Source organism: Neoarius graeffei, chromosome 9 (genome assembly GCF_027579695.1).
Source record: "Neoarius graeffei isolate fNeoGra1 chromosome 9, fNeoGra1.pri, whole genome shotgun sequence".
NCBI classification, from domain to species: Eukaryota; Metazoa; Chordata; class Actinopteri; order Siluriformes; family Ariidae; genus Neoarius; species Neoarius graeffei.
This window is the reverse complement of record NC_083577.1, coordinates 89,098,304-89,115,366: the sequence shown is the minus strand read 5'-3', so window position 1 is coordinate 89,115,366 and position 17,063 is coordinate 89,098,304. Positions and strand designations below refer to the sequence as shown.

Sequence of the window (17,063 nt, the reverse complement as noted above, 5' to 3'; positions counted from 1 at the left end):
TGAATTATTAAGCAACTCGCGAGCCTCGGGTATATCCGGTCACCGTGGCTCTGAAACAGCGCGTGCTCTTCCTTTATATGATTTTTTTTTATGAGTTTGTTTATTTGTTTGTTTCCGGCACCGGTGATGATGAGGGTGATCCGGTACTGAAGTAGTGCACTAGAAAAAAGAGAGGGAGAGAGAGAGAGAGAGAGAGAGAGAGAGACGGGGGGGGGGTGTCTCTCTCTCTCTCTTTTAGGAGTTGTTCAGGTCTTCCTTCTTGTTTTCTCAGTCCGAGGATCACAGAGGGGAACAGAGGAGCGCGCGCGCGGGGAAACCCGAGATCCAGAGGTTTAAACACACGGACATCAACATCTGTCTGTCTGTCTGTTTGGAGTTTAAGTCTTGTTTTAGCGCGCGCGCACGCGGGGAAGGGAGAAGAGCCCACGGTACGCCCTGCAGCCCCCGGAGCCCTGCAGCCCGAGCCCATGATGCCGGTGGAGTTCGTGTGTAAGATTAAATTCTCCGAGGAGGAGGAGAAGCGGAGAGGCGGAGCGGACGGCGGAGAGCGCGCGAGTCTGCTGGAGGAGAGCTGCCGCGCGCCGGTGAAGGACCTGGCCGGGTTCGCCAGCTCGTGCTCTCTGCACGGGATGAAGCAGGTGTTCGGGGTTCCGGGCGGGAGCGGCGGCGGGTGCGCGAGGCGCGCGCTCTGGGCCGTGGCGCTGCTGGCGTCGCTCGCGCTCTTCCTGTACCAGGCGACCCAGTGCGCCGTGTCGTACCTGCAGCGCGCGCACGTGACGGCGCTGCGCGAAGAGGCCGCGCGCGAGCTGCTCTTCCCCGCCGTGACCATCTGCAACACGAACCGCTTCCGCTTCTCCGCGCTCACCGACGCAGACATCTACCACCTGGCCAACCTGACCGGCCTCCCGCCCAAAAACACCGAGGGGCACCGCGCGGCTGACCTGCAGTACCCCGCCCCGGACATGCAGGACATCTTCAACCGGACCGGACACCAGCTGGAGGACATGCTCAAGAGCTGCAACTTCAGCGGACACAACTGCTCAGCGCGAGACTTCTCCGTGGTGAGTGCACAAAGTTTCGGATGCGCTTCACTCTCCCTGTGTGTGTGTGTGTGTGTGTGTGAGAGAGAGAGAGATGTGCAGTGTGTGTGTGTGTGTGTGTGAGAGAGAGAGAGATGTGCAGTGTGTGTGTGTGTGTGTGAGAGAGAGAGAGATGTGCAGTGTGTGTGTGTGTGTGTGTGTGTGAGAGAGAGAGAGAGAGATGTGCAGTGTGTGTGTGTGTGTGTGTGTGTGTGAGAGAGAGAGAGATGTGCAGTGTGTGTGTGTGTGTGTGTGTGTGAGAGAGAGAGAGAGAGATGTGCAGTGTGTGTGTGTGTGTGTGTGTGAGAGAGAGAGAGATGTGCAGTGTGTGTGTGTGTGTGTGTGTGAGAGAGAGAGAGATGTGCAGTGTGTGTGTGTGTGTGTGTGTGTGAGAGAGAGAGAGATGTGCAGTGTGTGTGTGTGTGTGAGAGAGAGAGAGATGTGCAGTGTGTGTGTGTAACTTTCAGTGTGTAAAGTGCACAGTGTGATGCGCAGTGTGTCTAACTTGCAGTGTGTGTAATATGTGGTGTGCGCGCGCGCCTGTGGAATATGCAGTGTGTGTAATGTGCAGTGTGTTTGATGTGTAGTGTGTGTAAATTGATGTGTTTAATGTGCAGTGTGTGTGCTTGTGTGTGCAGTCTGTGTGTGTGTGTGTGTGTGTGTGTGTGTAAAATGTGCAGAGTGTGTGTGTGTGTATAAAATGTGCAGAGTGTGTGTGTGTGTGTGTGTGTAAAATGTGCAAAGTGTGTGTGTGTGTGTGTGTGTGTGTTTGTGTGTGCAGTGAGTGTGTAATGTGCAGTGTGTAAAATGTGCAGTGTCTGTCTAATCTGCATGTGTAAGAAACTGTGTGCAATGTGCAGTGTGTGTAATGTGCAGTTTGCAGTGTGTACTATGCAGTGTGTGTAATGTACAGTGTGCAGTGAGAGTGTTATATGCAGTGTGTTTAATGTGCAGTGTACAGCGAGTGTGTAATAAGCAGTGAGTGTGTAATGTACAGTGAGTGTGTAATATGCTGTGTGTGTTATATGCAGTGTGTTTAATGTGCAGTGAGTGTGTGCAGTGAGTGTGTAATGTACAGTGTGCAGTGAGTGTGTAATGTACAGTGTGCAGTGAGTGTGTAATGTGCAGTGTGCAGTGAGTGTGTAATGTACAGTGTGCAGTGAGTGTGTAATGTACACTGAGTGTGTAATGTGCAGTGAGTGTGTAATGTGCAGTGAGTGTGTAATGTGCAGTGAGTGTGTAATGTGCAGTGTGTGTAATGTGCAGTGTGCAGTGAGTGTGTAATATGCAGTGTGTGTAATGTGCAGTGTGCGGTGAGTGTGTAATATGCAGTGTGTATAATGTGTTATGTGCAGTGAGTGTGTAATGTACAGTGTGCAGTGAGTTTGTAATATGCAGTGAGTGTGTAATTTACAGTGAGTGTGTAATATGCAGTGTGTGTAATATGCAGTGTGCAGTGAGTGTGTAATATGCAGTGTGTGTAATGTGCAGTGTGTAGTGAGTGTGTAATATGCAGTGTGTGTAATGTGCAGTGTGCACTGAGTGTGAAATATGCAGTGTATGTAATCTACAGTGTGCAGTGAGTGTGAAATATGCAGTGTATGTAATCTACAGTGTGCAGTGAGTGTGTAATATGCAGTGTGTGTAATCTACATCGTGCAGTGAGTGTGAAATATGCAGTGTGTGTAATGTGCAGTGTGCGGTGAGTGTGTAATATGCAGTGTGTATAATGTGTTATGTGCAGTGAGTGTGTAATGTGCGGTGTGCAGTGAGTGTGAAATATGCAGTGTGTGTAATCTACAGTGTGCAGTGAGTGTGAAATATGCAGTGTATGTAATCTACAGTGTGCAGTGAGTGTGTAATATGCAGTGTGTGTAATCTACATCGTGCAGTGAGTATGTAATATGCAGTGTGTGTAATGTGCAGTGTGCGGTGAGTGTGTAATATGCAGTGTGTATAATGTGTTATGTGCAGTGAGTGTGTAATGTGCAGTGTGCAGTGAGTGTGAAATATGCAGTGTGTGTAATCTACAGTGTGCAGTGAGTGTGTAATATGCAGTGTGTGTAATGTGCAGTGTGCGGTGAGTGTGTAATATGCAGTGTGTGTAATCTACAGTGTGCAGTGAGTGTGTAATATGCAGTGTGTGTAATGTGCAGTGTGCGGTGAGTGTGTAATATGCAGTGTGTATAATGTGTTATGTGCAGTGAGTGTGTAATGTACAGTGTGCAGTGAGTGTGTAATATGCAGTGAGTGTGTAATTTACAGTGAGTGTGTAATATGCAGTGTGTGTAATATGCAGTGTGCAGTGAGTGTGTAATATAGTGTGTGTAATATGCAGTGTTTTTAATGTGCAGTGAGTGTGTAATGTACAGTGTGCAGTGAGTGTGTAATGTACAGTGAGTGTGTAATTTACAGTGTGCAGTGAGTGTGTAATGTGCAGTGAGTGTGTAATGTGCAGTGAGTGTGTAATGTACAGTGTGCAGTGAGTGTGTAATTTACAGTGTGCAGTGAGTGTGTAATGTACAGTGTGCAGTGAGTGTGTAATGTGCAGTGAGTGTGTAATTTACAGTGTGCAGTGAGTGTGTAATGTACAGTGTGCAGTGAGTGTGTAATGTACAGTGAGTGTGTAATGTACAGTGTGCAGTGAGTGTGTAATGTGCAGTGAGTGTGTAATGTACAGTGTGCAGTGAGTGTGTAATGTGCAGTGAGTGTGTAATTTACAGTGTGCAGTGAGTGTGTAATGTACAGTGTGCAGTGAGTGTGTAATGTGCAGTGAGTGTGTAATTTACAGTGTGCAGTGAGTGTGTAATGTACAGTGTGCAGTGAGTGTGTAATGTACAGTGAGTGTGTAATGTACAGTGTGCAGTGAGTGTGTAATGTGCAGTGAGTGTGTAATGTACAGTGTGCAGTGAGTGTGTAATGTACAGTGAGTGTGTAATGTACAGTGTGCAGTGAGTGTGTAATGTGCAGTGAGTGTGTAATGTACAGTGTGCAGTGAGTGTGTAATGTACAGTGAGTGTGTAATGTACAGTGTGCAGTGAGTGTGTAATGTGCAGTGAGTGTGTAATGTACAGTGTGCAGTGAGTGTGTAATGTGCAGTGAGTGTGTAATGTACAGTGTGCAGTGAGTGTGTAATGTGCAGTGAGTGTGTAATGTACAGTGTGCAGTGAGTGTGTAATGTGCAGTGAGTGTGTAATGTGCAGTGAGTGTGTTTGTGTGTGTAATATGCTGTGTGCAGTGTGTATATGTATGTAATGTGCATTGTGAGTGTGTGTAATGTACAGTGTGTGTGTGTGTGTGTGTGTGTGTGTTATGTGCAGTGTGCGTGTGTGTGTGTTATGTGCAGTGTGTGTTTACTGTGCCCTCTGTCATTCTCTGGAACCATAAAGCCCAATCTGGCAACCCTGTTTCAGTAAACCAGAATAAATGTGCATTTCCTCTGACAGTCCTTCGTTTTTCCCCTGTAGCATTATGGAATGATATTTCTCCATCACACAGATGTTCAGACAGATGTTTAGTCAAATGTTTTGCCATCCATGGAACACACTTTTGATGACGGTTTGCTTATAATGAAAATTTTGCAGACATATAGAAAGTAAATGAAAGACCATTTGGTCTCGTGTTTTTGGTGGAAATGCTGTCTCATCCACAGGCGATGCTCGAGCTCTGATTTATTCCAGTTTTTCCTCAGTACTCACTCGCATTTTCTTGACTGCAATGTATTTTATTCACTTGATTTATTTCTAGACAGAAATAAGTAAAGTTTTCTCTTGTATGCATTACTCTGAATCATAGACGTGAGATTTAAACATCGATATTTTACAAACGTAAAAGACGACTGATATCAGAGCTCTGAGTTTTTATTGTTTCCTGATTTGTTCTGATTTTGATGGCCTCTTAGGTTTCTGGAAACGTCTCGTGATTTATGGGAAACACCAGCGGTGCTATGTTTGTCATGTGTTTATTTGTAAAAATCTGTGTTGTGTTATGGCCTAATGTTAATCTGTGAATCAGATCAGACAATGATAAATCCAATCAGAAGTGCTACACATATATCAAATGAAGAAATGTCAGTTTATTAATGTTAGGATGTGCTATCACTCGGGTCCTGGAGGAAATCATCGCTATGGATGGAGCATGCACTTGTGTGTGTGTGTGTGTGTGTGGCCATGTTTCCCTTGACCTACTTAATGTGCAATTTGAAATTGCAAACTAAAGAACATGTAATTTTAAATTTTTTTTATTTGTTTATTTATTTTTTATTCATTCCTTTCATGAAAATGCACAATATACAGTATTGAATTAGAACATAATTCAAGATACATAGATCAAAGTGACTCTTTTCATGATTGGAAAGGAGCAGCAAGAAGAATATAATTCTTATAATGAAAACACATTCAGGGCGGCACGGTGGTGTAGTGGTTAGTGCTGTCGCCTCACAGCAAGAAGGTCCTGGGTTCGAGCCCCGGGGCCGACGAGGGCCTTTCTGTGCGGAGTTTGCATGTTCTCCCCGTGTCCGCGTGGGTTTCCTCCGGGTGCTCCGGTTTCCCCCACAGTCCAAAGACATGCAGGTTAGGTTAACTGGTGACTCTAAATTGAGCGTAGGTGTGAATGTGAGTGTGAATGGTTGTCTGTGTCTATGTGTCAGCCCTGTGATGACCTGGCGACTTGTCCAGGGTGTACCCCGCCTTTCGCCCGTAGTCAGCTGGGATAGGCTCCAGCTTGCCTGCGACCCTGTAGAAGGATAAAGCGGCTACCGATAATGAGATGAGAGATAAGATGAGAAAACACATTCATTAAAAAAAACCTCTCAAATATAGCAAGAAAGGTTATATGCTCACATAAGGTGTTTTTTCAGACAATTTGACAAAACACCATGTTTTGCGTTTGATGAAACAGTACAACGGCTATTGTGGTGGATGCAGTCGATACCCCGTATCAAATCCCATTACTATCATGCAGAGATGCACCGATTGACCGGCTGCCGATCGGAATCGGCCGATTTTCACGTGATCGGCCATGACCGGCGACCGGCCGGTCAAAATTAAAATATGCCGATTTTCTGCCGATCAAAACTTGTGTATCACATAGAGATGAAAGTGGAAATACTCGTAATTCGCAACTAAAAAGGCTGCAGCTACACTGGCAGCTTGAACATGCTTTCTAGTGCGATTGTGTTGCGCTTGCGCAGAACAGTGTCAGTCCTGAGCGCCTAACGAGCACCGGCGCGCGCGCCGTTAACAAAAAAAAAAATTCACGATAGTTAATTTTTTTTTTGTGCCAGATATTGGATGTGAAAAGAAGAAAACATTTGTGGTTGTGTGAATTTCCCATTACAGGAATTAATACGTTAGCCTATTACCAAACATCTAGTTAGATTTGTACAAAGAGAGAAAGAAAAAAATGTCTTTTTGTTTGTTTTACGACCTTGGTTGCACTTGATTCCATTGGAAATTACTCTACAAATACACATTTGACAAAGATGATAGAATGGCTATGGTATAAGTATGACTGGAAATTATTTTTGTATTTTGATACTGAATGAAGAAATGGGTTGTTCTATAAGGCATAAGTTTTCAGATGTAAATAGGCTTATGAAAGTGTGTTCCGTAGCAGTTGGCAAATAATATATGAGGGGGAAGTTGTTTTTGTGCCAGATATTGGATGGGAAAAGAAAAAATGTTTGTGTGAATTTCCTATTACAGGAATTAATATGTTAATACCAAACATGAAGAAAGATTTTACAAAGAACAATGTCTTTTTGTTTGTTTTCAACCTTTGAGGTGTTGAAAATTTATTACTGAAAATCTGGCAGAATGTTCTATTAAAGAAAAGATAAAAAGAAAATAGTCTGTGTGTGCTGTGAAGTGGTTTGAAAAAATGAAATCGGAATCGGCCAAAATCGGTATCGGCAGGTCACACTCCATGGAAAATCGGAAATCGGAATCGGCCCAAAAAATTGCAATCGGTGCATCTCTACTATCATGCAAAGAGAAAACCCAGTATTAATTGTCTAACATCACTCAGTGGAAGAACAGACCAGTCACGATTGTGTTTTGTCAACTTTTTAAAAAAATTGCTTCTATTTTTTTAACACTGCAATGGAAACCTGGCTTGACTCAGTACTTCTTTGTCCTGTTTTTAGGAATTTCAGTAAATTTCACTGACTCTAGCAGGTGTCTTTGTTTCGAGCTTTTGCTCACATTTTCTGTCCTGGAAATTGGCTCCGCCCCCAACTCTCGACAGCTAACGAAGCGTCATATAACACAGTGTCAGAAAGTCGTCCATTTTTTTTAAATTTAGTGCAGTTTGGCTCACAGCCAACAGAGGACGCTGAACTCGAAAATTTGTTTGGCCCATCTTTAGCTTTGATTACAGCACGCATTCGCCGTGGCATTGTTTTGACAAACTTATGCAACATTTATTTCAGTCCAGAGTTGTATTACTTTTTCACTGAGATCTTGTGTTGATGTTGGGAGAGTTGAAGCACTGCGTAACGTCTTCTCCAGCATTCCAAGTTTCTCAGTGGGGTTAAGGTCAGGACTCTGTGGTGGTTAATTCATGTGTGAAAACGATTCCTCACGCTCCCTGAACCACTCTTTCACAATCTGAGCCCTAATTTTATGCCTGTGCCATCAGTGAAGAAAAACCCCACTGATGTGATGTGAACTTGGTCATTCAGTACATTCAGGTCGTCAGCTGACTTTTTATTGACATTTTATTGCCCCATAACGTTGCTGAGCCTCGACCTGACCAACTGAATCAATCCCAGATCATCACACTGCCTCCAGAGGCTTGTACAGTAGACACTATGCATGATGGGGCATCGCTTCATGAGCTTCCCTTCTTTCCCTGGCACGCCCATCACTCAGGAATAGGGTCAATCTGGACTCATCAGATCACATGACCTTTTTCCATCACTCCATAGTCCAATCTTTATGCTCCCTAGCAAGCTGAAGCGTTTTCTTCTGATTAGTTTCACTAACAGGTGGTTTTCTTATGGACACACAGCTGTTTCGTCCCATCCCTGTGAATTCTTGTCACATTGTGAGTGTGGAAATGATCTTAAGTTCACTATTAAATATAGCCGTGCATTCTACCGTCGACTGCTTACGATTTGACTTCACCAAGTGTTTAAGTGATCTCTGATCATAGTCAGTCAGGATCTTTTTCCAACCACATTTCCCCCATTAAGTTGATGGTTCTCCACCATCCTTCCAGGTTTTAATAATGCGTTGGACAGTTCTTAACCCAGTTCCAGCTCAGATCTCCTTAGTTATTTTCTTTGCTTGATGCAGGACAATAATTTAGTTTAGACTGGGCACCGCCCAAACTGACAACCATATCACCAGTTTTTCTTTGGCTAATCAGGCACAAGCTACACCACCACTCTTGCTGGAGCAGCTGGTGGTTAGGTGCCTTGCTCAAGGGCACTTCAGCCAGTCCTGCTGGTCCAGGGAATCAAACCAGCGACCTTTTGGTTTCATAGCTGCTTCGTTAACAATTAGGCCATGCTTATCTAACCATTAAGCCATGGATTCTGCATGGAGCCCAATCATTTGACCTTCTGAAACACAGTAATGTCTTTTCCATGAGCACGGGATACGTCTTCCAATATGGTTGTTTAAGAAATGAGAAGCTCCTCACTGCATCAGTTCGGATTCAAAGAATTGTTGCAACTGAAACTCATTAATCACGGCAGTAATTGACCAATCAAAGGCTCTTAGGTATTTGCTTATTTAAATCCAAACGGTGACTTTTTTTTTGACCAGGCAGTGTAGTAAATACTAAACACTATGTGTGTGTCTCTGTTCCTGTACAGTACAGGGTAGTGTGATGAAGTGCACTTCCTGTAACCACCCTGAAGTTGATTATTTTCCGAATACAGCACATCCACAAGTGTTTTATTTCTCTTATACTACTGCAACTTACCAACAATTACACTTTATTTCATGAAAGACTGACACGTCATACTTTTTATCCATTTCATTCAGTTCATTCCTGTACTCACTGACGTTATAGCAGCTATAAACAGTCGTTCCCTCATCAGCCACTCTTTATTTCAGTCATTTTTCCTGAGAAACCACAAAGAAGTGTAAACTCTTCTGTCCTGAAGAAGTTAGAAAACTTACAATTACAGCTTCACCTCTGACTGTTACAAAGCGCTGACACTGGAGACTCCTTCCGGAAATGTAACACAAACACATTTCTACTCACAGAAAACTTAACCATGTCAATGATTACATATTATGAGTGGAGCATCTGCTGTACACACCCCTGTGAACGAGCGATTTCTATAGAAACCATGGCGTATTAGAATCCATCCATTATCTGTAGCCGCTTTATCCTTCTACAGGGTCGCAGGCGAGCTGGAGCCTATCCCAGCTGACTACGGGCGAAAGGCGGGGTACACCCTGGACAAGTCGCCAGGTCATCACAGGGCTGACACATATGGCCCTTTTCCACTACCCTTTTTCAGCTCACTTCAGCTCGCTTCAGCTCACTTCAGCCCGACACGGCTCGCGTTTCGACTACCAAAAAACAGCACGACTCAGCTCGCTTCAGGCCTGCTTAGCCCCTAAAACTCGCACGGTTTTGGAGTGGGGCTGAAGCGAGCCAAACCGTGCCGAGTGAGGCTGGGGGCGTGAGCAGACACTCCCCTGTGCACTGATTGGTGAGGAGGAGTGTCCTCACATGCCCACACACGCCCCGCGAGCACGCTGGGATCTGTAAACACCGTAAACCCGGAAGGAGAAGAATTACGAATTACGAGAATTTCTGAAGCCTTATGCGCCTCGCCTCATCTATACGCTCTTGCCAGTATCTGTTGGCGTTGTCGGTGACAACAAGCCACAGCACCAAGACCAGCAACACTAACGACTCCATGTCCTCCATGTTTATTGTTTACTATTCGGGTCGTGAGACTACCGCTTAAAAGCTCACTGATGTCACTGTTTGCGCCGCTTAACGACATCACGTGACGTCCACCCACTTTCACTAACTTCACCCAATGTGTCCACCCACTTCCAGCCAGCACGGTTCAGCGCGGTTGTAGTCGAAATGCAACTCCAACAGCCCCGCTCAGCCCGACTCAGCCCAACTCAGCCGCGTTTGTAGTGGAAAAGCGGCATTAGACACAGACAACCATTCACACTCACATTCACACCTACGGTCAATTTAGAGTCACCAGTTAACCTAACCTGCATGTCTTTGGACTGTGGGGGAAACCGGAGCACCCGGAGGAAACCCACGCGGACACGGGGAGAACATGCAAACTCCGCACAGAAAGGCCCTCGCCGGCCACGGGGCTCGAACCCGGACCTTCTTGCTATGAGGCGACAGCGCTAACCACTACACCACCATGCCGCCGCATATTAGAATGAGTACATTAATTATATATAACCCTGCACTACTGTCAGAGCTGCTGTGAAAATTAATCAATGCTTTCCGACCAATCAGAGTCCAGGATTGTACAGCGCTGTGGTGTAAACAGCAATAACATTCAACACGACTCCTGCATCAGCAACACTCACCTTCAGAGATCAGGTTATGTAAGCTGCATCGCTCTACAGGTTCCTCTGAGAGAGCGAGAGAGAGAGAGCGAGAGAGAGAGAGAGAGTGCGAGAGAGAGAGAGTGTGTGTGTCTGTGTGTGTGTTCCTGTAGAGAGAAATAGCTGTTTGCTCAGGAAGCAGGAGTGTGTTAGTGATGATGAAGTGCTGGTGTCGAATCTCACCTTGCTGAGACCTGTGGTCATCACTAACACACACTAACACAAATACACACACACCATCACTGACACACACAACCACAATCACTAATACACACCATCAGTAAAATACACTAACACACACATGCACCATCACTAACATTCTCACACACACACATACACACACACACACACATACAGCCTTGAGAAAATTCGATTCAAGAACTTGGGAGAGCTTCATAAGGAGAGGAAAGAATCTTTCAATTAACAGCTGTGTCTCGTCAAAAGTTAATTAGTGGACGAGTTTCTTGCCTTCTTAATGTGTTCGTGATCAAACAGTAAATAGTAAATAATAACAATCCAGTAAATAGTCCTATTCAACACCACAACTGTAGTAATCCTTCATATTATGTCAAGAATCGAACAACTAAGTAAAGAGAAACAACATCCATCATTACTTTAAGACATGAAGTGACTTTTCATTCATAAAAATAAAGAGCAGACACTGAATTAGAAGGGGTGTCCAAACTTTTGAGTGGCGCTGCATAGAAGTGTAGTCAGAAGTTTACATACGCTCATCATGGACATGAATGTGATGGTAATTTTGAGCTTTCAGAGATTTGTTTGAATTGTTATTTTTCTGTGGCAGAACGATTGTACAACATCTCATCTCATCTCATCTCATTATCTGTAGCCGCTTTATTCTGTTCTACAGGGTCGCAGGCAAGCTGGAGCCTATCCCAGCTGACTACGGGCGAAAGGCGGGGTACACCCTGGACAAGTCGCCAGGTCATCACAGGGCTGACACATAGACACAGACAACCATTCACACTCACATTCACACCTACGCTCAATTTAGAGTCACCAGTTAACCTAACCTGCATGTCTTTGGACTGTGGGGGAAACCGGAGCACCCGGAGGAAACCCACGCGGACACGGGGAGAACATGCAAACTCCGCACAGAAAGGCCCTCGCCGGCCCCGGGGCTCGAACCCAGGACCTTCTTGCTGTGAGGCGACAGCGCTAACCACTACACCACCATGCTGCCATTGTACAACATACATCTTTAATTATTTAAAAAAAGAATTTGGTGCACAAGTTTTAATCTATTTTGGGTCAAAATTATACATCCAACCACTGAATATTTGGTTAAAATAGATAGATAGATAGATAGATAGATAGATAGATAGATAGATAGATAGATAGATAGATAGATAGAACCCCGATTCCAAAAAAGTTGGGACAAAGTACAAATTGTAAATAAAAACGGAATGCAATGATGTGGAAGTTTCAAAATTCCATATTTTATTCAGAATAGAACATAGATGACATATCAAATGTTTAAACTGAGAAAATGTATCATTTAAAGAGAAAAATTAGGTGATTTTAAATTTCATGACAACAACACATCTCAAAAAAGTTGGGACAAGGCCATGTTTCCCACTGTGAGACATCCCCTTTTCTCTTTACAACAGTCTGTAAACGTCTGGGGACTGAGGAGACAAGTTGCTCAAGTTTAGGGATAGGAATGTTAACCCATTCTTGTCTAATGTAGGATTCTAGTTGCTCAACTGTCTTAGGTCTTTTTTGTCGTATCTTCCGTTTTATGATGCGCCAAATGTTTTCTATGGGTGAAAGATCTGGACTGCAGGCTGGCCAGTTCAGTACCCGGACCCTTCTTCTACGCAGCCATGATGCTGTAATTGATGCAGTATGTGGTTTGGCATTGTCATGTTGGAAAATGCAAGGTCTTCCCTGAAAGAGACGTCGTCTGGATGGGAGCATATGTTGCTCTAGAACCTGGATATACCTTTCAGCATTGATGGTGTCTTTCCAGATGTGTAAGCTGCCCATGCCACACGCACTAATGCAACCCCATACCATCAGAGATGCAGGCTTCTGAACTGAGCGCTGATAACAACTTGGGTCGTCCTTCTCCTCTTTAGTCCGAATGACACGGCGTCCCTGATTTCCATAAAGAACTTCAAATTTTGATTCGTCTGACCACAGAACAGTTTTCCACTTTGCCACAGTCCATTTTAAATGAGCCTTGGCCCAGAGAAGACGTCTGCGCTTCTGGATCATGTTTAGATACGGCTTCTTCTTTGAACTATAGAGTTTTAGCTGGCAACGGCGGATGGCACGGTGAATTGTGTTCACAGATAATGTTCTCTGGAAATATTCCTGAGCCCATTTTGTGATTTCCAATACAGAAGCATGCCTGTATGTGATGCAGTGCCGTCTAAGGGCCCAAAGATCACGGGCACCCAGTATGGTTTTCCGGCCTTGACCCTTACGCACAGAGATTCTTCCAGATTCTCTGAATCTTTTGATGATATTATGCACTGTAGATGATGAGATGTTCAAACTCTTTGCAATTTTACACTGTCGAACTCCTTTCTGATATTGCTCCACTATTTGTCGGCGCAGAATTAGGGGGATTGGTGATCCTCTTCCCATCTTTACTTCTGAGAGCCGCTGCCACTCCAAGATGCTCTTTTTATACCCAGTCATGTTAATGACCTATTGCCAGTTGACCTAATGAGTTGCAGTTTGGTCCTCCAGCTGTTCCTTTTTTGTACCTTTAACTTTTCCAGCCTCTTATTGCCCCTGTCCCAACTTTTTTGAGATGTGTTGCTGTCATGAAATTTCAAATGAGCCAATATTTGGCATGAAATTTCAAAATGTCTCACTTTCAACATTTGATATGTTGTCTATGTTCTATTGTGAATACAATATCAGTTTTTGAGATTTGTAAATTCATGCATTCCGTTTTTATTTACAATTTGTACTTTGTCCCAACTTTTTTGGAATCGGGGTTATAGATAGATAGATAGATAGATAGATAGATAGATAGATAGATAGATAGATAGATAGACTTTATTAATCCCGGGGAGGGAAATTTAAATTGTCACAGCAGCCAATCATATGAATAAGAAAAGATGTTGAAAAGAGCAGATATAATTAAAAACGTTAAGTCCAGTACAAACTAAAAACCGGCTCATAAAACAGCATGTTGAGAACATTTAATAAAAACGTACAAAGATCAGGTTAGATTCACTTCTGTAAGCCCAGACCTGCTAAAAGCGGAGGAGTTAAAGTCTGATAGCAGCTGGCAAGTAGGGCTGTGCGATGTCCCCTTAATTGGCATCGACGATGTTTACAGTGCAAACATCGTGATGGACGATCATATCGTGGGCGGGGGGGGGATTTTAATACCACGTTATTAAATATATTATTATTATTATTATTATTATTATTATTAAAAGTATTATATATACTCATCCGAGGCTTTGGCACGTAAAGAAAAAAAAGCGCTCGGTGATGTGGAATATTTGGCCTTGATAACGGATATGTGGTCCAGCTGCAACATGATGCCCTATATGTCAGCTACCGTACATTATGTGGACCGAGAGTGGGCAATGCAGTCCAAATGCCTGCAGACGAGTTTCATGCCAGAGACACATTCAGCGGACAATTTAGAAGACGCATTGCGCGAGACACTTGCCGAATGGAAAATAGAGGAGAAAAAGATCGCCTGTATAACAACGGGGCGAATATTGTCGCAGCCATCAGGCAATTGAAATGGCCGTGGTTAAGTTGTTTTGGGCACAATTTGAACCTGGCCATAACCAACTCGCTTGCGCAACAGAGGGCCAGTACAGACCGAGCGTTTGGAGTTTGCCGAGCAGTCAACACTGCGTTTGCGCACAGCTGGCTTCGGAGAAATGAGCTGCGCAAAGCGCAGGTGGAAATGAACCTCCCCGAGCACTCACTGATCACGGCAAGATATTAATCTGCTCTAACAATGAAAGACTAGTATTCAAACTATGAGAAGAAACTACACTTAAGCTATTACTCATTGTTTATTTACACCATATCAATTGAAGATGCGTTTCGGCCTTTAGTGCGCACATGAACGCGCTAATTTTTCCAATTTATTAGTGTTTGAATTATTGCACCAGCTTTTAAAATCATGATTTAATATTGTTTTGTTTTGTTTTTACTGTCTTTACATTTATCAGAATCACCTTCATTCTTTCATTTGGTTTGACATTATGGCTTAGAGTGGACCATTTTGTGTCTGAAAGTGGGCCTGTTTACCAGATTAAAGTTATTTGACTTCTGCCGAAGTCTGCGCTTCACTGCCGTTTGATAAGGTGCAATATTTCCCGACTGAAGTCGTTAATAGTGGCTATTTGTTTGAACAACATGATAAATTTTACATTAAAAGTATAGTGTAGGCTAAAAAATGAAGTCAAAATTTATTATTAGTAGCATACTGTATTTGTGTAACCACATGTTATGTTCACTAGCACGTCCCTGCACCATAGCCTACGTGAACAAGCGGTAATAGGATATTACTTTATAATGATTTATATAATTATGTATTTATATATAATTAAATGTTATATATTTATATATTAAACAAAACTAACTAACTAAACTAACAAAAAACTAACTTTTTAGGTTAAATAGGCCCAGATGATACCGTATATATGCATGTTTATGACAGGAGGGGGCGTGGTATCACGATGGTGGCTCTCCATCGTGATGGATGACCACCATCGTCGATGGACGATGGCATCGTCTATCGGCACAGCCCTACTGGCAAGAATGACCTCCTGCATCGTTCAGTGAAACAACGTGGTTGGATCAACCTCGTGCTGATTTTTCTTTTTGTTTTATCCAGTATTTTCTGGAGGGAGTGGAGGTCATTTTTAATAATTTTGAACAACTTTGCCCACAGGCTGCCCTCAACCACCTCCTCCAGTCTGGCCAGCTTCATGTCAGTGACAGACTCTGCCTTCTTTATGAGTTTGTTCAATTTATTGGCATCCTTTACCTTGATGCCTGCACCCCAGCACACCCCAGCAAAAAAGATGGTGCTTGCCATCACCGATTGATAAAACGTGCAACATTTCCTTACAGATGTTCTAGGACCTGAGCCTCCTCAGGAAGTAAAGCCGGCTCAGGCCCTTTTTATAAATGGCCTCAGTATTTGTGGACCAGTCCAGTTTATCATTGACCATCGCACCCAAGTACTTGTAGGACTCGACAATCTCTACATCACATCCACTGATGTGGACTGTGGAAAGCAGGGGTTTATTCCTCCTAAAATCCACCACCATCTCTTTTGTCTTTGCCACATTCAGCTTCAAATGAGTCTCCCCACACCATCTTACAAAGCGGTCCACCAGACCCCTATACTCATCCTCATTTCTCCCTTCAACACAGCTGACAATAGCAGTGTCATTAGAATATTTCAGTTGATGGCATGACTCAGAATTATATTTAAAATCTGCTGTATAGGTGGTGAAGAGGAAAGGCACATAAACAGTTCCCTGGGGGATGCCGATGTTGCTCACCAGACGCTCTGACACACAGCTTTGAAACTGTGGTCTACATGTCAGGTAGTCCTCGATCCATGAGACCAGGGGAGCATCCACATGCATGTCCTCCAACTTCTCCTCCAGCAGCCTTGGCTGGATGGTATTAAAGGCGCTCGAGAAGTTGAAGAACAGGATCCGTACAATGTTGTTAGATTTATCCAAAGCAGAGTAAGCCCTTAAATGTCCCTTAGCGAGTTTTACTTTCACCAGGTGCTTTTGTTCTCCATCAACAAGCTTCTGTCAGAATTCTGGTCCTCTCTTTTTGGCAGAATTGGTCAAGTTCAATTAAGTGTGTGTGTTTCCTGGAACAGACCCGACTTTTAAACACAGTCCACATATTTTTGACAGGGTTGAGGTCAGGACTTGTTTTAAGCTTCATGTTCTCCTGCTTTATCCTCCACAACCAGCTCTGATGTGTGTTTGGGGTCATTGTCCTGTTGGAACACACAACTGTGTCCAAGTTTCTGATGGTTTGAGGTTATGCTGAAGAATTCTGAGGTTCTTCATTTTTCCATCCACTTCCACTGGCAGCAAAACAGCCCCAGAGCCTGATGCTACCACCACCATGCTTTACAGTAGGTACTGTGTTCCTCCGTTCCTCTGGTCTTTGTGGCCAAACACCTCAATCTTTGTCTCATCTGACATCAAACTTTCCTCCAGAAGGCTTTTTTTTTTTGTCCATGTGGTCAGCTGCAAACTTTAGTCAAGGTTGGTGTGGATTTTGGTGCAGGAGCTTCATTCTTGGGCAGCAGCCTCTTAGTCCATGGTGATGTAAAACTCACTTGACTGTAGACAGTGTTCCAGCGGCTTCCAGTTCATGGTAGGCCTGTGCCTTGGTGATTCTTGGGGTGTTCCTGACCATCTGAACCAATTTCTTCTCAGCT

At 43.8% G+C, this 17,063-nt stretch overlaps 1 protein-coding gene across 1 annotated transcript in view; it reads left to right on the top strand.

Annotated features, from left to right (window-relative positions):
• The first annotated feature begins 467 nt into the window (after positions 1-467).
• asic4a (acid-sensing (proton-gated) ion channel family member 4a) overlaps positions 468-17,063 on the top strand; it is a 195,975-nt gene continuing 179,379 nt past the window's right edge. The window contains exon 1 of the mRNA XM_060930436.1: positions 468-1,061. Coding sequence (XP_060786419.1) covers positions 468-1,061 — 594 coding nt within the window. The remainder of the gene's footprint in view (positions 1,062-17,063) is intronic.